Source organism: Ahaetulla prasina, chromosome 16, assembly GCF_028640845.1.
Source record: "Ahaetulla prasina isolate Xishuangbanna chromosome 16, ASM2864084v1, whole genome shotgun sequence".
Taxonomy (NCBI): Eukaryota; Metazoa; Chordata; class Lepidosauria; order Squamata; family Colubridae; genus Ahaetulla; species Ahaetulla prasina.
Window position 1 is genome coordinate 2,243,241 of NC_080554.1, and position 25,053 is coordinate 2,268,293.

The window sequence follows — 25,053 nt, forward strand, 5'->3', positions numbered from 1 at the left end:
GTGATTGGACACACAAGGAATTTGTCTTGGTGCATATGCAATTGACCAGAATGAAATAAATAAAGTAAAATAAAATAAAGAATGCAATTGACCAGCTGTCTGCAAGGAATATAAATCCTTCCCTTCCGCACCATCCAGTCAGAGCTGAAGAAGCTTCTCAGAGGAGAAGAGAAATGTCTTCGAGGTAAAACCAGAAAGTCCAGTTGCCTCTTGAAAAAGAACTTTTGGGGCAAAAGAGAAATTTCCTGGCAGTGAGAACAATTTATCAATGGAACAGCTTGCCTTCTGAATTTGTGGGCACTCCCTCACTGGAGATTTTTAAGAAGAGGCCGGGCAGCCATTTTTGTCTGAAATGGGATAGGGTCTCCTGCCTGAACAAGGGGTGGGACTAGAAGACCTCTGAGGTGCCTTCCAACTCCTGTTATTCTGTTATCTTGCCGTAGCCGAGTTGAATGAGAACAGATTATGGGGGAAGAATGCTGCATGAATCGGAACTGGTTGTCGTGTCCCACTCCGACGAACGAGTCAAGGAAGTCCGTAACCAATTTGGCAACGAAGCCTCTGCAGCTTGCCAAGTTCCTCCGAGGTTTCTCAGGGCAGGCAGGAGTCCAAGTTGTGACTTCAGCGATAGAGTCCGATAGCAGCAAACTAGATGAGACTTTGCTTGGCTCAAGGTTTGAATGCCAAAAGCAGGTCCTTTATATAGGCTGTGGGGTGTGGCTCCATGACTCAGCATTTATCCAGGCCTGCCCCACCCTTCCTGCTGGCTGCCTCTCAGATCTCCGGAAGCGAGGGGTCCTCCCACTGTGAATTGTCTTCAGCTGGATCTGCTGTCAGGGAAAGGGAGGGGTCAGAGGGAGTAGGGGCGAGCCACCTGGCTGGCTTCCTGTTCTGACGGCTGAGCCAAAGGAACACACGCTGTATGAGTGAGATCTCCGGGCATGGGGCCAGGGCCGGGGGGCTGGAGACATGACAAGCCGTTCATCTTCATTATCAGACTCAGAGTCTGATAACAGGCCCGGTTGGAGACGGGAGGGGCCCGGCTGAGGAGAGGAGGGAGGACGAGTCACAACACTGGTGGTGGACGAAGGAATGGATGCGTGTTCAGGTCTTCAAGTCCGTGAACTGCACTCGGATCGTGAGAAGTGTTGACGCATCTCACTTTTGCATGCTTTTTTAAAAGAATTCCCTCCCCCACCCCTTCCTTTCGTGACAGCTTGGAGAATGAGCTGGAGAACCTGAGCAACGCCTTAACGAAAGCCACGCTGGAATCTTCCACCAAAGCTTCATCGCCGTCAGCTGGTAACTAGTCCCTGCCGTTTACTTGACCAGGTTCTACCGAGGCAGCGTGCCATTGCCTCCTTCCTAGGGCTGAGAGGAAGTGGCTGGCTCGAGGTCATCGGCTGGCTTTGTGTGCCTGGAACTCACAGCCTCCTGGTTTTTCCAGCCGGACGCTTTAACCAGCGACACCACGCTGTCCCTTCGTAGCCTAATAGGTCACACGATGGGTTTCTAAAAAAGATACCGATTCGAGAAGTAAATGGATAAACTCAACTTACGACGGTTCATTTAGTGACCGTTTGAAAGTCACACTGAATTACAAACCAAAGTAGAGCCCTAAAACTCTGTTCTCTGTTCCCTGGTTCTTACAGCTAAGTTGTCCCTCGTGAAGCAGGCTCAGCTAAGGAATTTCTTGTCCAAGAGAAAACTGCCACCTGTCCGCTCGACAGCACCAGGTAAATAAATCGGCATCGTTGGGAATATTTTTCCATTTCAGGATAAAAAACGAGTTACTTTTCCTTTCATTCATTCCCCTTTAGCAACTTAATTTTTTTCTTTGATGATCAGTGTAGATCTCGACTTAAGGACCGTTCCTTTAATTCAAAGCATTTTGAAGCCAGTCAAATTCAGAATGCCTCCATCCGATTCAGGGAGTCCTTGCCTTACGACCGTCCGTTTAATGACTCCTTGAAGTTATAACCGTTTTTCACACACAGCAATCCCGGGGTCACGTGATCCAAATTGGGACACTTGGCAACTGGCATGTACTTACGACGGTTTCCTGGAATCATGTTTTTTTTATTGGATTATAGAATAAAAATACTAAAAGCAAATAGTAAGACATAGTGGGGAGGAAAGGGGAAAAGGTTTCCTGGGATCAGGTGATCCCTTTTTTTGCGGCCTTCCAACAAGCCAAGTCGATGGGGAAGCCAGATTTACTTCACTGCCCGGTTACTGACTTAAGAACTGCAGGGATTCGCTTAACGACGCTGGCAAGAACAGTCACAGAATGGGGCAAAATTCCCTTAGGAAAGGTTTCACTTCGCAAGAGAAATTTGGGGCTCAATTGCGGTCGTATCCATATTAATAATTCCCCCCCCCCCATTCTGGTTTTTTTTTGCAGCAACTCTATCCCAATCGGCTTTCCTGTCTCTGAGATACGACGAAGACCTGGATGACATCAGCTCGGCGTCTTCGGTCACCCCGTCCTTGGAGAACGAGGACACGGAAGTGGTGGATCAGGAGGAAGTGGAGGTGGTGGCGCCGGTCCCAGCTCCTCGTCACGCCCCGGTTGTCCGGACGCCTTCCATCCAACCTCCCCTGTTGTCGCAGCCCCTGCCTCTTGGCAAACCCCACATCACAATGGGCACTTTAAGTGAGTCGATTGCGGCATTTGGTAAATTGTTCTCCATCTAGGGATCTTCCTTGATGAGGGAGACGGGTGGTTAAGACCTGCAAAAAACGAACGAAAGGAGGAGGAGGAGGAGCTGTGGGGTCCTTGGTGTGCTCTGAGCTTAGCTGCTTTCTCGCAGACGTTTCATGACCCAGCTAGGTAACATCATCAGAGCTAGTGAGTGATTTGCTCCCTTTTTATTATATACAATAGTTCTGAGCTGGCTTGTTTTCTCGCAGGCGTTTCATGACCCAGCTAGGTAACATCATCAGAGCTAATGAGTGTGATTTGCTCCCTGTTTATTATATACAGTAGTTCTTAGCTGGCTTGTTTTCTCGCAGACGTTTCATGACCCAGCTAGGTAACAACATCATGCTAGTAAGGAATGAGGATTGCTGTCAATTTATACTCTAGTAGCTTGTCCTGTCAGTGTGTTGTGTGTATGTGTGGGAAGGGTCTTAGAAGTTCCTTGATTGAGCTGTTTGCTGTTAGAAATCTGCATTAAAATTAGAAAAAAAGTTGTAAAACGGGGCTTAACAAATGTCTCCCTTGAGGACGGAAATTTGGAGCTCCATTGTCATGGTAAGTGGAAGACCGCCTGTATTTCATCCCAGAAAGACCTTCCATGAGATGGCTTCAAAGTCCTTTCTGGAATGGCAAAGAAAAATTATCCCGAGCCATGACAGCAGTTCCTCCGGTTCATATATTGGAATAATTAGCGTAATTGGCCTCCGAGGAACGCTTAGCGTTCCATTTGGGAGCCTAGAATTGCAGTCATAAAACAGACCCTGAATAATCATGGCTTGGATCCAGCTGAAGAGAGAATTGTGATCCTACCTCTTAAAGGATCCTGGCGCTCCTCCGCCTCGAGAAAGCAGAAATCCCTTCCAGGAGTTTATTTCGAAATTGAAAGGGAATTTGGGGAAAACGTTGGAAAGGAAATTCGTGCCCCAACATGGTTCGGGATGGACCTTATGGATAATTAAGGGGGCTGGTCCTTCCGGCATGGAAAAAAGACTCCTAGAGAGGCTCTGGGGGCTGGGGACAGCAAAAAAACGTCACTTCCTGTCCAACTGGGGCCATTTCTGGCCTCCGGAGGGCCTGGGGAGGGGTGGGAAAGGCAATTTTCCACCACCCCCACCCCAGACTCCTAGAGAGGCTCTGGAGCCAGGTAAGAGAGAAAAACTGGCCTTCCCCACCACCACCCAGGCCCTCTGGAGGCAGGAAACAGCCTGTTTCCCTACTTCTGGTGGGCCCAGACGGCCCGAAAATCAGCTGGCCAGTGCGCGCATGTGCACCGGAGCTGAGCTCACAAGCCCACTGATATGGCTACATGTGCCATAGGTTCGCCATCGCGGACCTAGATTAATAGTCCCTTGACTGTTTCCTTCACATTGTTTGGACTTTTGAGATTATCCTGACCAATGATCTTTCCCCGCCACCCCTCTGTCTCTTCTAGTGTCTACCCCTAAGCCCGTTCTCCCTGGGGCAGAGAACCCAATGTTGGTAACGAAGACGGTGAAGCACCGAGCCCCCATTCCTTCCGTCACTCTCCCGGCCCCCCAGGCTGCTGCAGAAGCTGCCTTGAGAAGACAGGTGGCGAACCAGAATCCAGGTAAGCTCCAGGCATAAACCTGGTCTACAGATCGCCCTCGACTTAACGACCAAAACGGAGCCCAAAATCTCCGCTGCTGAGCGAGACGGCCGTTGTGTGAGTTTCGCTCCGTTTTAAGCCGCCGTTGTTAAGTGGATCAGTCCCATGACTTCCCCGTTGATGTTGCTTGTCAGAGGTTCGCAGAAGGGGATCGCATCGCCTTGCGGCCGTCGTAAGTAGGACTCAGTGGCCATGGATCTGAACATTTGCCTTCTCCAGCTCCAAAATCGCCAATGCTCTTTTTGCGTTCCTTCTTCATCTTGTTGTTCTTCATAAATGGGCTAAACATCTTTTGTTTTGTAATGGGGTGAGCTCCCATTACCTGTCCCAGCTTCTGCCAACCTAGCAGTTTGAAAGCACGTAAAAAAAAGTAGAAAAACAGGGACCACCTTTGGTGGGAAGGGAAGAGCGTTCCGTGCGCCTTTGGCGTTGAGTCATAGCGGCCACATGACCACGGAGACGTCTTCGGACAGCGCTGGCTCTTCGGCTTTGAAACGGAGATGAGCACCGCCCCCTAGAGTCGGGAACGACTAGCACATATGTACGAGGGGAATCTTTACCTTTATCCAATCCTATCCTATCCTATTCTAAGTTTTCTTGCTCTTTATTCTTATTCAACAGCGAATACCTCCCTGACCGAATCGACTCTGAAGAATGTCCCTCAAGTGGTAAATGTCCGAGAGCTGAAGAGCAGTGGGTCTCCCCCAACAGTTTCTGCAGCAGTAGGGTAGGTAACTTCTACCTTCCTCCTATCTCATTTTCAAATAAAGGAAAGATTCTTCAGGCCGGACAATTAATGAATCAGCAAGAATTCAATTCCATTGAAACAGATTCCTCGCGGAATCCCCTCAAGATATTCCCAAAGATATTGGGAATGGATCGAGTTCATTCATTGTTAATTGTTAACTTTTTTGGCTGCAGCGAGTATTTATAATGGGCAAAGAATATTATTCAATGAAAGGTTTTTCTTTTAAAAGGTGGGTGGTGGGTGGTGCTGGCTTTCCACAATTTTGTTTTATCCAGTTTTCCAGTCATAATGAGTAGCTTTTCTCACTCCCTTGTCCTTGAATCTCTCATGAGCGGTTTATTATCCAAGCCAAGAACAAACTAATGTTGCTTAGCAGAGCAAAACCTTGCTGATAGTTGGACATTTTCCCTTGGAGAAGCTGGACAGTTATTTTTGAAAAGCCCCCATTGATGGAGCGCCCACCATTTCCGGTGGCCAGCCGTTCCACTGATTAATCATTCTCACTGTGAGAAACTTCTTTTGAGTTCTAGGTTGAACCTCTCTTTAGTGCTTTCCCAACCCATTGCTTCTTGTCCTACACAAGTGGACGAGTGCTGGGTTGTGCCCCTGTAGTTCCTAGGAATTTAACAAGTCTTAGTTAGCTATGTGTATAAAAGGGGACGCGTTGGCTCAGTGGCTAAGACGCTGAGCTTGCTGATCGAAAGTTCGGCAGTTCAGCGGTTCGAATCCCTAGTGCCGCGTAACGGGGTGAGCTCCCGCTCCTTGTCCCGGCTTCTGCCAACTTAGCAGTTCCAAGCAGGTAAAAAATTCAAGTAGAAAAATAGGGACCCCCTTTGGTGGGAAGGGAACAGCGTTCTGTGCGCCTTTGGCATTGAGTCATGCCGACCACATAACCACGGAGACGTCTTCGGACAGCGCTGCCTCTTCAGCTTTGAAACGGAGATGAGCACTGCCCCCTAGAGTCGGGAATGACTAGCACATATGTATGAGGGGAACTTTTTTTTTTTTGACTGTGGGCGATGCTGCATTGGTCATCAGTGTGAAAAACTCTCACTGGTCATTGTTTTCCAGGGCCGTTGTAACTCTGAACGGCCACTAAACGAATGGTTGTAAGTCAAGGACTTTCCTGAACACCAGAAGCGGGAAGAAAACCGCCGAGGGCTCCGGTGTCAGAGTTGAGGGAAAGAGCTGGAAAGAAAATGCTCAGCTATCTACAGAATTACCCTTGTCTTTTTCTAAATCGGGGCCTGTGTGAGTTTGTACAACGTGTATCTGCTAAGCTGCTGCCTGTGATAGGCTATAAATCTTCCTCTTTGTACTCCCACTGCTGGGGGAATCCATTAGTCTTTTGTTTTATGCTGACCCTGAAAATTTTGGCAGGAGTTGCAAATTATGAGCCAGTGAAACTTCATATTTTGTTTTTCCCCTCCTCCAATTTCTCTGCTGAAGCCACTTCACCTCTCTTAGCTGTAGCGGTAGATTCTTGGTCAAAATGGATGATAAATGGATGGATGGATGGATGGATGGATGGATGGATGGATGGATGGAAGATAGATAGATAGATAGATAGATAGATAGATAGATAGATAGATAGATAGATAGATAGATAGATAGCGGATGGATGGATGGATGGATGGATGGCAGATAGATGGAAGGATGGATGGATGATAGATAGATAGATAGATAGATAGATAGATAGATAGATAGATAGATAGATAGATAGATAGATAGATAGATAGCAGATGGATGATAGATAGATGGATGGAAGAAAGAAAGATAGATAGATAGATAGATAGATAGATAGATAGATAGATAGATAGATAGATAGATAGATAGATAGATAGATAGATAGCGGATGGATGGATGGATGGATGGATGGCAGATAGATGGAAGGATGGATGGATGATAGATAGATAGATAGATAGATAGATAGATAGATAGATAGATAGATAGATAGATAGATAGATAGATAGATAGATAGCAGATGGATGATAGATAGATGGATGGAAGAAAGAAAGATAGATAGATAGATAGATAGATAGATAGATAGATAGATAGATAGATAGATAGATAGATAGATAGATAGCGGATGGATGGATGGATGGATGGATGGCAGATAGATGGAAGGATGGATGGATGATAGATAGATAGATAGATAGATAGATAGATAGATAGATAGATAGATAGCAGATGGATGGATGGATGGATGGATGGATGGATAGATGGCAGATAGATGGAAGGATGGATGGATGATAGATAGATAGATAGATAGATAGCGGATGGATGGATGGATGGATAGATGGAAGGATGGATGGATGATAGATAGATAGATAGATAGATAGATAGATAGATAGATAGATAGATAGATAGATAGATGGCAGATGGATGGCAGATAGATAGATGGGATGATGGATGGATAGATGGATGGATGATGGACAGATAGACAGACAGACAGACCTAGGTAGGGGAAGAGTGGAAGGAGGGTTGAATGGATGGAGAGATGACATGGATCAAACCCAAGGATGCAGCAGGCAGTTTTAGATTTACAACCTTAGATAACTCTGATAAATGAAAACGTTTGACTTGTTCTCCTTGCCATCTAGCACAGACTTTTCCAGCCAGATGCTATCCAGATGTTTTAGGGTTCTGACAGTTTCCTGAGTTCCCATTTGCCTCCGAGTTCCAGAAGTCATCATCTCAAACCCCTTCGGAGGGTACTTGTTTGGTAAAGTCCAGCTTACCAATAAGAAGAGAATATTTGCAGCTCAGGCTTGAACCGTGGGGTCCTCAGTGGTCTGTGATCTTGGCGGATTTCTTGTAGACGTTTCATGACTTAACTAGGGAACATTATCAATGCTAAAGGAGAGTGGGGTTTGTCTCTCCCTTCTAGCACTCAAGATGTTACCTAGTTGGATCATGAAACGTTTGCAAGAAAACAACCAAGCTCAAAGACCACCAAGGACTTCAGAGTCTAGCTGGTGCTTAAAAAGAAGGCAGAGATTAGTGCCTATTCCTATTTATGGAACAGAGGATTTGTTTACTTTGAGTTCTGAGTTGTTTGGTTGGGTTCTGTCATCTTTTCTCACTTCCTCTTCCAGGTCGTCAGCTCAAGGTGTCCATCAAGTTTTGGCTACCGTGGCAACAAATCAAATCAACCAGGTGCGACTGACGTCTTGGAAGATCCTTCCTTCTCTTCAAGGAAGAGTGAATGGGTCAAAAGGAAGGGAAAGCTGGAGGAGGCTGTGGTTGAGGGGTGTTGATAGCAACAGCACTTAGCCTTATAAACTGCTTCACAGTGCTTGACAGCCCTCTCTAAGCGGTTTACAGAGTCAGCCTCTTGCCCCCCAACAATCTGGATCCTCATTTTTACCGACCTCGGAAGGACGGAAGGCTGAGCCAACCTTGAAGTTGGTCAGGATTGAGCTCCAGGCTGTGGGCAGAGTTACCGTTTAATACTGCATGCTAACCAACGTGCCACGCCTGAGAAGGGAGAGAGGGAGGGAGGGAGGCAGGAAATGGAGGAAGGAGGTGGGGTGGAAAGAAAAGAAAAGAGAGAGAAAGAAAGAGAGAGAAAGGATGGGAATGAAAGGAAAGGAAATGAAAGAGAAAGAAATAGGATGGGAAGGGAAGGAAAGGGAAGGGAAAGGAAAGGAAGAAAGAAAGGATGGGATGGGATGGGGAGGGAAGGGAAGGAAGGAAGGAAAGAAAGAAAAAGAAAAAGAAAGGAATTGGAAGGGAAGGAAAGAACAGATGAAAGGGGAAGATGATAAGATATATAAATTTTCCCAAGGCCTCCCTCAATGGCAACGTCTCACCTCCTGCTATCTGGACAGTTTGTATCCTGCCTGTTTTTCTAACCAACCCCTTCTTGCTTAATATTTTAGGGAGCCCCATCGAGCACCCTGAAGATGCAGGCACCACCCAGCTCGGCAGCGGCGACCGTAGCGTCCGTCGGCCAGACCTCGGTTGGGAAAAAGAATTCAGGTCAGTTTCGATTATGCCTGTCCTTTCGTCAGAAGGAAAAGATAACCAGGCAGCATCTTTAATCTTGCTGAAGTACAGCAACATCGGGGGGGGGACCCCAAGAGATTCAAAAAAAAAAAAAGAACAAAAATCCCAGCGATTAAAAGTCCAGATTTTCAAGTGTTCTTAAGTGAATCTGGCTTGTCAGAAAGGGGGGACACTGCGACCGTCGTAAATACGAGTCAACTGCCAAGCTTCCACATTTGGATCGCCTGACCAAAATGCCCCAACCGTTGTTGAGTGTCAAAAACGGTCGCAAGTCATTTTTTCCCCAGCACCGTCGTAACAAATAGTGCCACTAAACAAATAGTTGTAAGTCAAGGACCGCTTCTGTTCATTTATTTCAAAGTTCCATCTGGCTGCTCATCTTGAAACTCAGCCCTGGCCAGCTGCCTGCCTGCCTGCCTGCCAACCGACCAGAATAAAATTGTGAAAACTGGAATTAAAAACTTTGCACGTCCATCGTCCACCTAAAGAAACCCCAACCGGCCATCCGCAGCGTCTCTCTCCTCATTTAACCCCACCGCCTGGGTAAAGAACAAATCTCTATAGCCTTCCAAACGGCTAAAAAGGGCGGGGGCCGGCCAGATGTGGGGCATTAACCCACGTTTTCAATTACACACCATTTGGAGAGATTAAGCGTAATCCCTGCTTACAAATACCGGAGCCAGGAGGCTAAGTTTCTGACAGTGCTAAGGCACTTCGGTAGCCAGTAGAAGTGCAAAGGTCCCTAAACTCAATTTTGGGTCGAGGGCTTGAACTCCGTAGAACAGGGGTCTCCAACCTTGGCAACTTTAAGACTGGGGGAGAGCCTTCTCTGTGAGGGCACCTACCCTCTGGAATGAGCTTCCCCCAGGACTTCGACAACTTCCTGACCTCCGGACCTTTCGCCGCGAGCTGAAGTCGTATCTATTCTTCCGAGCAGGACTGGCTTAAATAGGGTTTTTAAATATGGATTTTATTGGGGTTTATTTTATATTTTGTATTGTATTTTAAATTTTAGGCCATATTGAATAAGTTTTTTAAAGAGTGTTTTTATTGTAATATATGGTATTATTTTATCTGCCTGTTCACCGCCCTGAGTCCTTCGGGAGAAGGGCGGTATAAAAATTAAATTATTATTATTATTATTATTGTGGACTTCAACTCCCAGAGTTCCTCAGCCAGCTTCGCTTGAAGTCCACAAGTCTTAAAGTTGCCAAGGTTGGAGACCCCTGCCTTAGAAGACAATCTGTCTACTTATAGCTGAAGAGAGACACGATAGGCAGCTGCCTAAAAAAAAAACCAGATAAAAACCTGCTTTCCAAGGTAGCAGAATAACCAGAGTTGGAAGGGCGACTATCAGTGGCTAGCTAGCAGAAACGGAAGTTAGGAATTTAAAAGCATAAGAGAATGCTTTAATTACACGAGGAAGACTCACTAAAATGGATAAGCAAATACTGTTGTTTACGTGCTCCTTATTCATGTCATGAATATTATTGTTGTTATTATTACTTCACAAAATGAACTCTACCCAGACAACACACTTGTTTATGTGAACATTGAATTTTTTTATGTTTAATTGAAAAGAAAAAAAAAGAGTTGGAAGGGACCTTGGAGGTCTTCTAGTCCAACCCCCTGCTCAGGCAGGGGGCTCTATACCAATGACGGTGAACCTTTCCATGTGTGTGCATGTGGGCACGCCAGAACGCAGGAAACCTGAAGACTAGCTGGTCAGCGCGCACATGCCGAATTTTGGGTGTTTTTCAGGCCATTTTAGGGGCAAATTGCTCCCCAATCTCATCTTAAAAACCTCAAGCGATGCAGCACCCACGTGGCTTCTGCAGACAAGCCGTTCCAATGAAACAACTTAAGCTGGTTATCCACCCAACCCCACAAACCTGGTTATTCTGCAAGCCACAATGAGAGGGGAGAAACTTTCCCTCCTCTCACTCTCTCTCTTTCTAAGACCTTGCTAGCCGACGGAGCGTTGAAATGTCGCAGATTGCCTAGGCTAGGAGAAGTCTGCAAACGGGCAAGAAATAATTACGTGCTCGGGTCGCGTTGAGCAGAACACTCCGTTTTCCTGCCAAGGGGTCAGCTGAGCCCTCCTTCCTGAGCATTGCGGCACGCTCGGCAAAAATGTGCAGGTGCGCCAAAGACAGCCATGCCAAGAGCGTGGAAGCTCGGGGGCCCGACGTGCTCAGTGACGCAGGAAGCTCGAGGAGGAAGAAAAACGGGATTCGCGCAGCGTTGACGAGTTTGGAGAAGTGAAACGCTTCTGCATTTCAGCTCCCTGTTCCCAACGGTAGACAGTGTGTGTGGGGGGGGCAGGGGAATCTGTTCTTAAGGTCGACATTCCTAAATGTCTAAATTTTGGGATGTCCTGGAATCTACTTCGCTTGGTGCTCTCTGGGCTGGGTTGTTTTCTTGCCGACGTTTCATTATCCAGCTAGACAACATCATCAGTGCCAGAGGGGAGTGAGGTCGGCTCCCTTGTTTATATGAGGTTAATCATAGTTTCAACTGGCAAACGGTGAGCATCGTAGACCCAGCTAAGTCCAAAACTGCTAGTTCAAAATCCCTGGAAGCCTGGCACTCAAGACAAATCGGCCATCAACCGGCACATAGAGACGAGCCACATTTACACGCCGTTCAAAAGAAGGCAATCAAAAAGAGAAAGAGAAACTAAGAGACCCCAAACACCACCTCACCCGCAATCAGCACCCAGATAAGCCGAGATTGACGCCAGATCAACAATGGGATTAAACAATACCCCAGTCAAGAAATTACCAGACAAAAAAAAATCAACGGTAAACAGTAGTTTAATCGAAAAACCCGCTAAGAACACCGCAACCAACACAGACAGAGCAAGTCGCTAGCATATAAACAGAGCAAACCCCGCTCACTTCTAGCGCTGATGATGTTACCTAGTCGGGTAGTGAAACGTTGCAAGAAAACCACAAAGCTCAGAGAGCACCAAGGACCCCGTAGTCGTCATTCTCCTCAGAAACCCTATCCCTTTGTAGCACTGATGATGTTACCTAGTTGGGTCACGAAATGTCTGCAAGGAAACAAGCCAGCTCAGAGTGCACCAACGACCCTGTAGTTGTTGACCTCCTCCTTCTCTTCTTCTTCTTCCTCTTCCTCCTCCTCCTGCTCTTTTCCCCCCTTCTCCTCTCCTCCTTGCACCAACCCTGCTCACTTCTAATACTGATGACGCTACCTAGTTGGGGTCACGAAACGCCTGCAAGGAAGCAACCAAACTTAAGAGAGCACCCAGGGCCCCACAATTCAACCCTACAAATGTCGTCTTCCGTTGAAATGTTTCTTTTATATGAAATGTGCAGCTTTGGTGCCCCCAAGATCCCCACTTGTAAGGCGTGGGGGGGGGGGCAGAATCACACCTTGCAAAGCCATCCAAATTTGTTCCTTGGAAGGAAGAAGGTGGGATACTAAAGAGAAACAGCTCAGAGGTCTGCTGGGAATGTCAGGGCGAGAGGCAGGATTTATTTTTTTTATTTTTTTTGAGCTTTGGTTATCTGCTAACTTGCGTGATTCTTTCTCGCTTAACTTTTTCACGATCCAGGAGCCACAAAGACCGTCGCATCTGTCAGCACGCCACCGTCAACAACCATCTCGGCCGCTGCTTCCCAGTTCAACAAAGACTTCACCTTCGCCCCGTCGGGGTCAGTACTAGCCAGCTTCCCATCCCCTCCTCTCTTTCCCAACACTGGGCTGGCGTTTTAAAGGGGTGGCGTACAGCGGATGTAGCACCAAGCGGTGATCTAAGACAGGGGTCTCCAACCTTGGCAACTTTTAAGACTTGTGGACTTCAACTCCCAGAATACCTCAGCCAGCAAAGCTGGGAATTGAAGTCCACGAGACTTAAAGTTGCCAAGGTTGGAGACCGGTTCTGTCTTCCCTCGCCTCCCTCCGAATGATGGCTTAATTAGCCGTCACTATCAGCTCTGGCAGCAGAATAGCCAGCGTCTGCCAAGAGCCTCCGTTATCTTCCACGACACTGGTGAGTCACCCAGGAACAAACTTCAACTCTTAATCAGTGGATTTGCCTGTTACAAAAAGACACAGCAGCTCTTGCTGCCTTTATATCCTGTGGGGTGTGGCTCCATGACTCAGCACTTCCTAGGCCTGCCCCACCCCTGCTTCTGTTGTTCCCGTCTCTCCTGCCTACGAAACCTAGGGTCCAGCCAGGCCTGATTGCCATCAGCTAGGTCTGAAGGCATGGCCTGTGGCGGGGGGAAGAGTCAGGGGACGGAGGCCTCGTTATCTCTTCCACCTGGCCTGCTTCTGGCTCCTGCAGCTGAGCCAGGGAAGCCGGTGCTCCCGAGGTAAGTCCTGACGGCCCTTCCCCCTCACTTTCCAAGTCACTTTCTGGCAGGAGGCCTGGCTCGGGGGGCGCAGACACAACAAGAGCCCTGATCTAAGAGACTCAGATTTGAGCTTTTGCTGGGACGTTTGACCCTCAAAAGAGAAGAGCCCAGCTGCGTTTTAGTGACGTTGTGAGCCAGGGAAGAGCTAAGGCACAGCGTTCCGAGTCTCGGCGCCTTCCAAGAGGCAGGCACACGATTCCCAGGATTCCTTGCAGCCATGCTGCAAAGGATCCTGGGAAGAGGAGTCCACGCCTCCAGAAGTTTGCCACGGTTGGACAACAGGTGGTCCTCGACTTACAAACCGTTCGTGTAGTGACAGTTCAAAGTTACCAACGGTACCGGAAAAAGTGACTCGCAGTCCTTGCAGTGAACAACCATTGCAGCGTTCCCTCTATGGCCACGCGATCATAATTTGGGCACTTGGCAACTGGCATGTACTTGTGTCGGTTGCAGCATTCCGTGTGTGTGTGTGTGAGAGAGAGAGAGAGAGAGAGAGAGAGAGAGAGAGATGGAGACATGATCACCATTTGGGTCTTCCCATCCAGCTTCCGACAAAAGAAGTCAAGGGATTCCTTGAACAATTTATGTGATTCATTTCATAAGGTAGCGATTTCGTTTAACAACCCACGTCAGAAAAAGGTGGTGAAATCGGGGCGTGGCTCCCTTCTTAATGACTGCCTCACTTAATGACAGGAATTCCGGCCTCCGGTGTGGTTGATGAGTCAAGGACTACCTGAATTTGTATAGATGATCAGAGAGTGATGGTCATCCATCCTGATAACAATGGCGGTCCCCAGAATTTGACCGAATCATCGATTATTCCATAAGAGAGAGGAAAAAGGGTGGCCCCAAAATCAGACAACCGGGCTGGGGGGGGGGGAAATATGACCCCATAGAAGAAGCGACAGATAAACCTTGCTGCCGTCTATAAGGCAGTTCTTACAAACGGGATGTTGGTTTGTTTTATTTTCAAATTTAGGACTGGGTTTAACTTCGCTGCGGTGCCTGCTTCTGCTGCGACGGCAGCCTCTTCTGTTTCGGAAGGTAAGTTTTGGGGTGTAGGGCAGGGGAGGGGTCAGAATAGAAGACCTCCAAGGTCCCTTTCAACTGTTATTCAGAGGAGGAGGAGAAGGGTCTCCTGCTTGAGCAGGGGGTTGGACTAGAAGACCTCCAAGGTCCCTTCCAACTCTGTTATTCGGAGGAGGAGGAGAAGGGTCTCCTGCTTAAGCAGAGGGTTGGGCTAGAAGACCTTCAGGGTCCCTTCCAACGCAGCCATTCTGTTATTCTTTTGGCAGCTACAGCCACGCCAGCAAAAGAGCCGAACCAGCCCGAAGCCTTTCCCCTAGGAGGAGGAATTAAATTCGCCTCCGTCCCGGAGACCCCATTTACTTTCGGGGGTCCCAAGACCTACAGTCTTTCTGACTTCGGGAGAACCAGCTGCGGAGATGCTGGCCTGAGCAGCAACGGACAAGCGGCCGAGGGTTCCCTTCCCTTCGCAAACGCCCCCAAACTGGAGGGCCTTCCCCTCAAACAAGGCGATCCGGCGATCCAGGCCTCAGCAGCTGGAGAGACGTTAGGCAGCTTTTCGGGTCTGAGGGTCGGCCAAGCCGACGAGAACGTCAAGGCCGCTCCGGCTAAGGGACCTTCCGCCGCCACAGCCACCGCGCCACAGCCGCCTGGCTATCCAGCCGGGAACGCTCTGTCGGTGAGCAAGCCTGCCGAGGCCATCCCCGCCACCTTGACCACGACGGCCGGTTCGACGACCGGCGGCATCTTCGGCAACGTCCATTTGGTCAGTCCCGGTCCTCCCGGTATCTTCAGTCTCGCAGCGCCGGCAGGCAGTGCCAAGACTCCATTTGCCTTTGGGGGCCCTCCGGCCAGCGGCCCCCAAGCGTCATCTTCCTCGTCTTCGGCCCTTACGCCGTCCGCCCCAAGCCTCTCGTTCGGGGGTCTCTTGAGCACTGCGGCCACGCCGGCCACCCTCGCGAGTAAGGGAGAAGAAGACGCCAGAACGAGCCCCGCTGAGAAGCCGCCTTTGACCGAGGCGGCCGCGTTGCCCACGGTACAGGTTGACCCCCAGGCGGCCGTCCTGGCCCCTGAGCAGCGTCCGGCAGAAGTGCCCCCTTTAGCCGCTGCCCCTCCCCCTGCAGAGGCAGAAGGAGGAGGGCAGCTTACGACTCCTTCGGAAGCGGCGCCTAGCAAAGACCTGACTCCGCCCTCGGCGCCTGGTGAGCCCAAGGCCGAGGGGCTCCTTCCCCCTGAGGTTCCTGCAGAAGAGCAGACCCCAGCCTCCTCAACTCCACCGGCTACTGGTTCACAACTCGTGGAGGCCACCGCCTCCCCTCCAACCACCGCTGCGTCCGTGCCCTCCCCAGCCAGCACCACCTCTGCGTTTACCGAGGCAGTCCCGACCTCTTCTGGGTTCGCACAGCCCTCCGGACTTCCTGCTTCTTCTTCCTCTTCCTCTTCCTCCACTGGCTCGGCCTTCAGCCAGCCCACCACTGCGGGCTTAACCACCCCTTCTGCTCCTCCCGTCTTCGGTCAGGTCCCCGCAGCAGCCCTCCCGGTCTCTGCTCCCTTCGGTCAACCTCCAGCCACCTCTCCGTCTTCCTCGGCCGTCGCCACTGGCTTCAACACCTCGGTTTTCGGGATTGCAGCCACCTCGGGCTTCGGCCAGTCGTCCTTCGGCCAAGCTCCCGTTTTCGGCCAGTCCGCCACCCCATCCGGCGGCTTTACGTTCAACCAGGCCGGTTTTGGAGCGACCCCGGCGTTCGGTCAAGCGGCCTCTTCCAACCCTCCGGTGTCCAGCAGCGGGAATGTCTTCGGGGCAGCATCCAGCACCAGCACAGCCAGCTCCTTTTCCTTCGGACAACCTTCGACCGCCGCTGGACTTTTCGTTCAAAGCAGCGCTCCTGTTTTCGGTCAGAATTCTAGCTTTGGACAGAGCGGGGCCATCTTTGCGAGTCCGGCTTCCATGACAACCACCACTCCGACTTCTTCGGCCGGCTTCAGCTTTTGTCAAGCTTCCGGTAAGGTCGCCAAAGCGTGACCTCGTGTCATGCCAACCGTCATAAATCCGAATTTCGATCACGTGACCACGGGTCGGTGTGAAAAATGGTCTTCATCGCCTTTCCTCCCCCGCCCCCCTCCTTTCCGTTGTAACTTTGAACAGTCACTAAATGAATTGTTGCAAGTCGAGGACAAAGTTTTCACTGTCACCCCAGAGAGATGAAAACGTTTGGAAATTCAAACGTCCCTCGATTGCAGCCGGGAATAAACGCGCATCTTCCCGAGAATGGACAGATTAAAAACACAGAGGATGGATTTTACAAATTTAGTTTTTGATCCTGACCTCGCCTGACCCATTTTTTCTGACTGGAATCCCAGCTTAGACAGCTTTTCACGTTGAGCAAACATTGTGTAATTTGATGCATTTGAAATTGGCTGTTTTGGGGCGGGAGGGTGGGGTGGCTTTGCTTAAAAGGAGAAGGCAGGCAAGCCCGGAGCACAATCGCCCGAGTAATTTTGCTAGGAAAAGGGACAAAGAGGAATTAACAATTTCTCCGACTCCCAGCACCCACGACTTACCTAACTGTTAACTGTTACAAGAGACCCATATTTTTTGGTGGAAAGAGATTCCGCTTAATTACTGGGACAAAGGAATATTTTTTGTTAGGGGGGAAAAAAAACCCTGCTCTGTAATTACAACTTGGCCAGAAGAGGCAGTTAGCGGTTATTTTGAGAGTGTTTTTTTAAATAAATAAATACATACATGCGTACATAAAATAAATAAATAAATAAATGAGAGAAAACTGGCTTTAGAAAGAAAGAAAAGGAAAGAAAGGAAGAGAGAGAGAGAGAGGGAAAGAAAGAAAGAAAGAAAGAAAGAAAGAAAGAAAGAAAGAAAGAAAGAAAGAAAGAAAGAAAGAAAGAAAGAGGGAGGGAGGGAGAAAAATCAATATGTGCCAGGTTTGATCCTCGACAAGGCTGTGCTTTGTCCCATGATGAGTCGGTTTTGGCTTACGACCCGCAATTGGAACCAACGGTTCTGTTGCTAAGCAAGGCGGGGTGTGTGTGTTAAAGGAGTCGGGCCTGATTTTACGATCTCTCTTTTTTGGGGGGGGGCACAGTTGTTAAAGCGAATCAGTGCAGTTGTTAAGTGAATCAGGCGGTCATTGAGCGAAATGGGGCTTCCCCTGTTGACTTTACCAGTTGGGAAAGTCGCAGGGGGCGATGCCAGGACCTCAGGAAGCTTCAACCATCATAAATGCAATTGAGACAAACAAGAGGCCCAGAAAATCAGGAAGAGACCAAGTTGTCCTCTTCCCTTCCCTTCCCTTCCCTTCCCTTCCCTTCCCTTCCCTTCCCTTCCCTTCCCTTCTCTTCTCTTCTCTTCCCTTCTCTTCTCTTTCTTCCCTTCCTCCTTCCCATTTTCTTCCTCTCCCCTTCTCCTTCCCTTCCTCTTCCTCCTTTCCTTCCGTTACCCCTTCTCCTCCTCTTCCATTCCCTCTTCTCTTCTCTTCCCCCTTCTCTTCCCCTTCCTCCTTCCCTTCCCTTACGCCTTCCCTTCTCCTCCCCTTCCCCTCCCTCTTCTCTTCCCCTTCTCTTCCTCCTTCCCTTTTCCTTCCCTACCTCCTTCTCCTTTTCCTCCTCCTTCCCATCCCTCTTCCCTTTCTCCTTTCCTTCCCCTTCTCGTCCTCTTTTCCTTCTTTTCCCTTCCTCCTTTCCCTTCCCCTCCTCTTCCCCTTCCCTTCGGTGCTGAACCTCATAAGGCATTAATCAATTAACCACAGTCTTCACATTATGGAGAACGTGAGTTGATGTATTGGTGGGCCATGTCTCACATCTTTGAATACGATGGTGCCAAAAAAATAATAATTTACGACTAGTCCTCACATCTAACGACCACTGCAGTGCCCCTGCGGTCACATCTTCACTATTTGCATCTTTGAATGGTCACTAAACGAACGGTTTGTAAGGATTATTTGTACAAGTAAGAATCCCAGTGTTCGGTTTTCACAAGCTGTTTTAACTTCCGGCTTGTTTATTTTCTCTGATTCTTTCAGCGTTTGGTTCCAGCAGCCCAAGTACCGTGTTTGGTCAAGCCACCAACACCAGTGGGAACCTCTTCGGCCAGGTAAAATTCTTCAGACCAGCTGTTCTTCCTTTCTAGGGGCAATAATTGCACCGGGTCTGATCAGAAGAAAATTTACTATAAAGTTGCTTATAATTGTAATCAACCACCGTTTCAATATGAGCCAGCAATATGTGCTGCAGCAGCCGCCCCAAAAAAAAGCCAATACGGTCCTAGGCTGCATTAACAGAGGGATAGAACCAAAATCACGCAAAGGGTTAGGACCAGAGGTGGGTTTCAGCAGGTTCTGACCAGTTCTGGAGGGCTGGTAGTGGGAATTTTGATTGATTGGGTCTCCTGCTTGAGCAGAGGCTTGGACTAGAAGACCACCAAAGTCCATTTCACCTCTATTATCATTGATTGCTTCATTGATTGATTGGGTCTCCTGCTTTATTTATTTTTTATTTATTTATTATTCAAATTTCTATACCGCCCTATCTCCTGAAGGACTCAGGGCGGTTTACAGCCTTATAAAACATAAAATATAACATAATAAATACATGATAAAACAACATTTAAAAAACTTATTCCATTGCTCGAGCAAGGAGCTGGACTAGAGAACCTCCAAGGTCCCTTTCAACTCTGTTCGTTTAATCCAACTCTAGGGCTTTTTTATAATCAGACAGAGCCGGTCTAACGTTCTTCGTTTGGTCTTTCGCAGCCGTCCTCTTCCGGCGGGGGTCTCTTTGGATCCGGCAGTGGCGGGAGAACGGGGGGCTTTTTCAGTGGCCTTGGGGGGAAACCGAGTCACGAGGCGGCCAACAAGAACCCTTTCGGCTGTACCACCAGCGGTTTTGGCTCGTCAGCCAATCAAAGTAAGTAGAATTGAGGGCTCGGCCCTCAAATCTCTTGGCAGGCTGCATGTCTACAAGGCGCACTTGTACAGGTAGTCCTGGACTTACGACCATTTATTTAGTGACTGTTTCAAGGTCGCCACAGCACTGGGAACGGTGACTTACGACCGTTTTCCGCATTGTTGCCGCATCCCCAGGGTCACGTGATCAAAATTCAGACGCGTACTTACGACGGTTGCACTGTCCCTGGGGGTGGGGGGGTGGGGGGTGTAACGTGATCCTCTTTTGCGACCTTCTGACAAGCCAAGTCAACGGGAAAGGGCGACTCGCTTAACAACCGGGTTACTAACTTAACAACCGCAGTGATCCACTTAGCAATTTGCGGCAAGAGAGGTCGTAGAGCGGGGGCAGGGCTCAATTAGCCACTGTCTCGCTTAGCGGCCTGCATTTGGGCCTCCCTTGTGGTCGTAAGTCGAGGACCGCTGCACTTTTACACTGGTTCCGTGGAGCGAATTTCTGCTGCTGTTGACGCATCGACGCGGACTCAGCCGACACGAAGGACCTTATATAATAATAAGGTCCAAAATTACGTGCGGGAAACAGTGACGTTCCCCCTTTTTCCTTTTTTTTCTCACCGCCGCCGTAACTTTGAACGGTCACTAAACGAACTGTCGTAAGTCGAGGACCGCCTTGTAGTTTTTATTTTTATCCTGGCAAGAAAGGAAGAGCCACGTCTTAATTTCTCCCTCCCTTCCCCATCGCAGACACATCGACTCTTTTTGGAAACAGTGGGGCCAAAAGTTTTGGATTTGGCACCGCTTCCTTTGGTGAACAGAAGCCGATGGGCACCTTCAGCTCTGGTGGAGGAAGTGTGGCATCCCAAGGCTTTGGATTCTCCAGCCCTACCAAAACAGGTACTAAATTCCCACAAGGCCCAACCTTAAATTACCGTATTTTTCGGAGTATAAGACTTTTTTGGGGAGGGGGGAAAAATCTGCCTGTGCCTCACAGCAATTTACCTTCTTACAGCAAACAGCAAACAGCCTGTTTCAGTGTCAGTTTCATTTTCAGCACAGCCTGATTAGCACAAGAAAAAAAAAATCTGCCTCTGCCTCCTAGCAATTTACTTCCTTGCAGCAAACAGCCTGTTTCAGTGTCAGTTTCATTTTCAGCACAGCCTGATTAGCACAAGAAAAAAAAAATCTGCCTCTGCCTCCCAGCAATTTACCTCCTTGCAGCAAACAGCCTGTTTCAGTGTCAGTTTCATTTTCAGCACAGCCTGATTAGCACAAGAAAAAAAAATCTGCCTCTGCCTCCCAGCAATTTACCTCCTTGCAGCAAACAGCAAACAGCCTGTTTCAGTGTCAGTTTCATTTTCAGCACAGCCTGATTAGCGCAAGAAGAAAAAAAAATCTGCCTCCCAGCAATTTACCTCCTTGTAGCAAATAGCCCGTTTCAGCTTCAGCACAAACTGATTAGTCCAAGCAGTTGGATCGGCCTCCCGACCATCAGCTGTTTCAGGCTGCAGGGATTGCCATAGCCTATGGCCACCTCCGCGTGCCCCATTTTCGTGGTGGGCAGGGCTACATTTGATACATAAGGCGTACCCAAATTTTCGCCCTCTTTTATGGGGGAGGGGAGGGGAGGGGAAGTGTATCTTGTACTCCGAAAAATACGGTTAAATGATTTAGGATCATGATCTATTACGCATGCCTAATTTGGAAGGGAATCAGCGGGCAGATTTATAAATAGTTCCTCGGCTTACGACGGCCCATGGAGCCCGAAACCTCCGTGGCCAAGTTCCCGGCCGAGTTTTGCCCCGTTTTTAACGGCCTTTCGTGCCGCCGTTGTTACGCGAATAGCTGCAGTTGTTGAGGTCGTTGCACGGCTGTTGACTGAATCCAGTTTCGTCCGTCGCTTGTCAGAAGGTCGTAAAAAGGGGGGGATCACATGATCCCCTGGCACACTGCGACCGTCATAAATATGAGTCAGTTGCCGCAACGGTCGTTAAGTGTGAAAAACCGGTCATAAGTCCCTGTCTTCAGTGCCTTTGTGACCTCGATGAATGGTTTGAAGTCAAGCACTGCCTGTAATTTACAACATCCAGGAAATTCCACAGAATCCAAGAGCTGCTTGACAAACCTTCACCAGATTCCCTTCAATAATTCAACCCGTCTACTTTTTTTAAAAAAAAATTCACCTCCCTTCTCTCTTTCTCCTTCCTTTTATTTTTTATTTTTTCCCCCTAGATCCTCGTGTTTACAGCCGGGGGGGTGGGGAGGTATCTTATTACATCGGCCTGACTGAAATTTCACCCAGGGGTATTAAAAGCGTCTGTAGTCTCTATAGAAATGTAAATAATAAATAAATAATAAATATAAATGGGAGAAAAGCAGCAGTCTTGTTAGCTTTCGAACTGGCCTTTGGTTTGGGTAAAAAAATTAAAAATATGCAGACGCTCAGAGGAGATTTTGGGGAAAGAACACCGATTACAAACGTTCATTCTGGGCAGTTCCTTATTTATTTATTTATTTATTTTCCCCCCCACTCAGGAAAGCTTTTCCTAACAGGAAAAAAAAAGAAGATGTTTTGGATTTTGCCATTTAAAAAAAAACGGAGGCAGTTCTTGGTACAGGTAGCCCTCGAATTCGTTTAGTGACCGGTCGAAGTTAACTGCGGCGCTGGAAAAAAAAAAAAAGCAAACTTAGGGCCATTTTTCACACTTTTAACAACTGTTGCGGCATCCCCGTGACTTTGCACTGTTTTTCACACTTAACGACCGCCGCGGCGTCCCTGCAGTCCCGCGATCCAAATTCAGAGGCTTGGTAACCGACTCGTATTTATGACGGCTGCAGCCGTGTCCGGGGGGGGCGGGGGCAGGGGGGGATGGTGTCGCACGATCCCCTTTTGGGACTTTCTGACGAGCAAAGTCAACGGGGAAGCCAGGTGTCAGGAACGGTGTTGAAATAGAGTAAAAGCCAGCCGTCTCGTTTAGCGACAGAAATATTTTTGGGGGCGGGATTTCTATCGTGGTCGTAAGTCGAGGACTGCCGGTAGAGAGCAGGCGGAGGGAGGCTTTTGTTCCTTCTTCCCAGCCGTCGACCTCCCCCTTGATTTAAATTCGAAGGGAGGAAACGCCCTGCAGAATTAAGGGATGGAATCCGCACCTTTAGGAGCAGGTTCCTTGAGGGACGGCCTCTTGCCAGGTACAGCTGCCCCATCCCATCAGACCTGGCCGAAGAGGGAGGGCTCCGGGTCCCTCAGGCTGACGACGCCCACCTGACAGGAGCCAGGAAATGCCCCTTTCCCGCCAGACTGGATGGGGGGGGTAGATGTAAGAGAGGTTATGTGCCCCCCCACACACACACACCATCTCTCTCTTAGCTTTCCAGCCCATCAACTCCTGGGATCCTGCTGAGCGGCTGAAAGGGGCTGTTCGTTTACTCCTTTATGCTTTTAATTTTGTATGTTGGGGTTCCCCCCTCCCCCAATTGGGATGTGGTTTTAATTATTCCGCTTGTAAGCTACCCAAAGTCACTTTTTTGGGGCGGGGGTTAGAAAGGCAAGAAAGAAGGGAGGGAGGGAGGGAGGGAGGGAAGGAAGGAAGGAAGGAAGGAAGGAAGGAAGGAAGGAAGGAAGGAAGGAAGGAAGGAAGGGAGAAGGAGATGGAACTGAGGGAAGAAAGAAGGGAGATGGGAAGGAAGGAGGAGGAGGAGGGAGCTATAGAGAAGGAAGGAAAGCGTGGGAGGGAAGGGGAAGGAAGGAGGGAGAGAAGGAAGGAAGAAGCGAGAGAGCTATAGGGAAGGAAGGTGTTAATATGCTACAGGAAGAGAAGGGGAGAAGGAAGGAAGGAAAGGGTGGGAGGGTGAGAGAAGGTAGTGAGAGAAGGAAGGGAAGGAGACAGGACGGAAAAGAAAAAGGGGAGGTAAGGAAAGCCAGGGGGAAGGAAGAAGAGAGAGAAGAAATAAGGGAGGGGAAAATCAAAGTAGAAAAACCACACAGCCCTTTCTTCTTCTTCTTCTGGGCCCTGGAGAAACACAAAGCAAGGCTCGGCGAGACCCCCAGCAAATTCCCCCCACCCCACCTCCACTCCTCCTCCTCCTCCTCCTCCTCCCCCTCCCAGCTTCCAGGCTTTTCTTCGCTGCCCCTTTCAACAGAAGAGGCAGAAGCCTCCAGGGACCGGCCCATCTGCACCGCAGCCTGAAGGGGAAATCAAGATTTATTTATTTATTTATTTATTTTGGCCGGGGCTGATGGTCCCAGACTCTCCAAAAAAGAGGCGGTCGGTCGCATTTTGCAGCCCGGCCCTGGCCCCAGAAGGAAACCCTCTCTCCTCTTCAGGCTTGTTTTCAATTCCCAGTCAATTCCCGGGTCCAGGAGGAAGATCCCTGCCATAGGTTTTCCTCCTGGCTGAAATGGTGGCGGGTGTTTATTCCCCCAGCGCCGATGAGAATTGCTGCCTTAGCAACTGCTCGCGGTCGAGAGGTCTCTCTCTCTCTTTCTCTTTCTCTCTCTCTCTCTCTCTCACTCTGTCTCTCCCTCCTTCGGGCTGCAAAGCTGCAGGCCGCAGCGGCTTCCGCAGCCGCCCTGCCGTCGCTTTTCCTCGCATGCGGGCACCCCCCCCTTCCTGCCCTCTCCCTCAAATCCATGTCCAAAGGATTTCTGGTTCAAACCATGCCTGTTGAATGCCGGCCTTCCTTTGGCAGTAAGTGCCTGGGGCTCGGAGGCTGAAGGTTTCCAACCCCCCACCCCGTTTGGCGTGGGAGGAAGAGGGTGGGGTGGGAGGGGGGTGGTGACAGGACGCTTTTGAGCCTCTGGAACGGAGGGTGGGCACTATGCAAGACCCTTCCCCTGACCTGTGTGCCGCCCGCCCCCCCCCCCCTTCAAACCCAGCTCAGGCAGGCCTGCTCTTCTCTTGTTCCTGGGTGGCGAGAAATTTTCCCACGCTCTGGCCTGAGAGCGGGGCAGGCCCAGTTTTGGGGATCATCCTTCGATTCGGGGAGGGGGGTACGTGTCAAAAGATGCTTTGCTGGGAACGTGGGAGGGGGCTCCTCGTGGCGGGAAGGTGCCCCAGGCTGAGCTTCAATACAGTTGTAACCTTGTTTACGGTTGACTTCGATGGGCGGTGGTGTCGGTCGATGTATGTCTGTCTACATAACATCTCTGTCTCTCTCTCTCTCTCTCTGTCTTTTGCCTCTGTTTTGCTCAGGTGGCTTCGGAGCTGCTCCAGTGTTCGGCAGCCCTCCCACTTTTGGGGGCTCCCCCGGGTTCGGAGGGGTGCCGGCATTCGGTTCAGCCCCGGCCTTTGCAAGTCCTCTGGGCTCGGCGGGAGGCAAAGTGTTCGGTGAAGGGACCTCGGCGGCCAACACGGGCGGATTCGGGTAAGCTGGCCGAAAGGCCCCTCCTGTGTTTCTAGACCTCATGACTTTCTTTGCATGCCTGTATTATCCAGCTTCCTGCCTTGCACTTCGAGAGGGAGGGAATGAAAAGAGGGAGTGGGGAGAGAAGGAGGAAAGGAAGGAAGTAGAGAGAGGAGGGGAAAGGAGGAGAGGGAGGGAGCGAGGAAGAATAGAAAGGAAGAGGTAGGAAGAAAGAAGGGAAGGAAGTGGAAGGGAGGGAGGGAGGAAGAGAAAGAAAGATGGGGAGGAAGGGA

General features: G+C 49.4%; 1 protein-coding gene across 5 annotated transcripts in view; it reads left to right on the top strand.

The window, feature by feature from the left end:
- Window positions 1-24,785, top strand: part of NUP214 (nucleoporin 214) — a 46,127-nt gene extending 21,342 nt beyond the window's left edge. For all 5 annotated transcript variants that reach the window (XM_058159646.1, XM_058159647.1, XM_058159648.1 and 2 more), the window contains 14 exons: window positions 1,217-1,302; window positions 1,653-1,736; window positions 2,405-2,656; window positions 4,134-4,289; window positions 4,950-5,055; window positions 8,175-8,235; window positions 8,961-9,060; window positions 12,668-12,767; window positions 14,452-14,516; window positions 14,768-16,501; window positions 18,539-18,609; window positions 19,268-19,421; window positions 20,165-20,314; window positions 24,610-24,785. In XM_058159646.1, coding sequence (XP_058015629.1) covers window positions 1,217-1,302; window positions 1,653-1,736; window positions 2,405-2,656; window positions 4,134-4,289; window positions 4,950-5,055; window positions 8,175-8,235; window positions 8,961-9,060; window positions 12,668-12,767; window positions 14,452-14,516; window positions 14,768-16,501; window positions 18,539-18,609; window positions 19,268-19,421; window positions 20,165-20,314; window positions 24,610-24,785 — 3,295 coding nt within the window. The remainder of the gene's footprint in view (window positions 1-1,216; window positions 1,303-1,652; window positions 1,737-2,404; window positions 2,657-4,133; window positions 4,290-4,949; window positions 5,056-8,174; window positions 8,236-8,960; window positions 9,061-12,667; window positions 12,768-14,451; window positions 14,517-14,767; window positions 16,502-18,538; window positions 18,610-19,267; window positions 19,422-20,164; window positions 20,315-24,609) is intronic.
- Window positions 24,786-25,053: the final 268 nt, after the last annotated feature.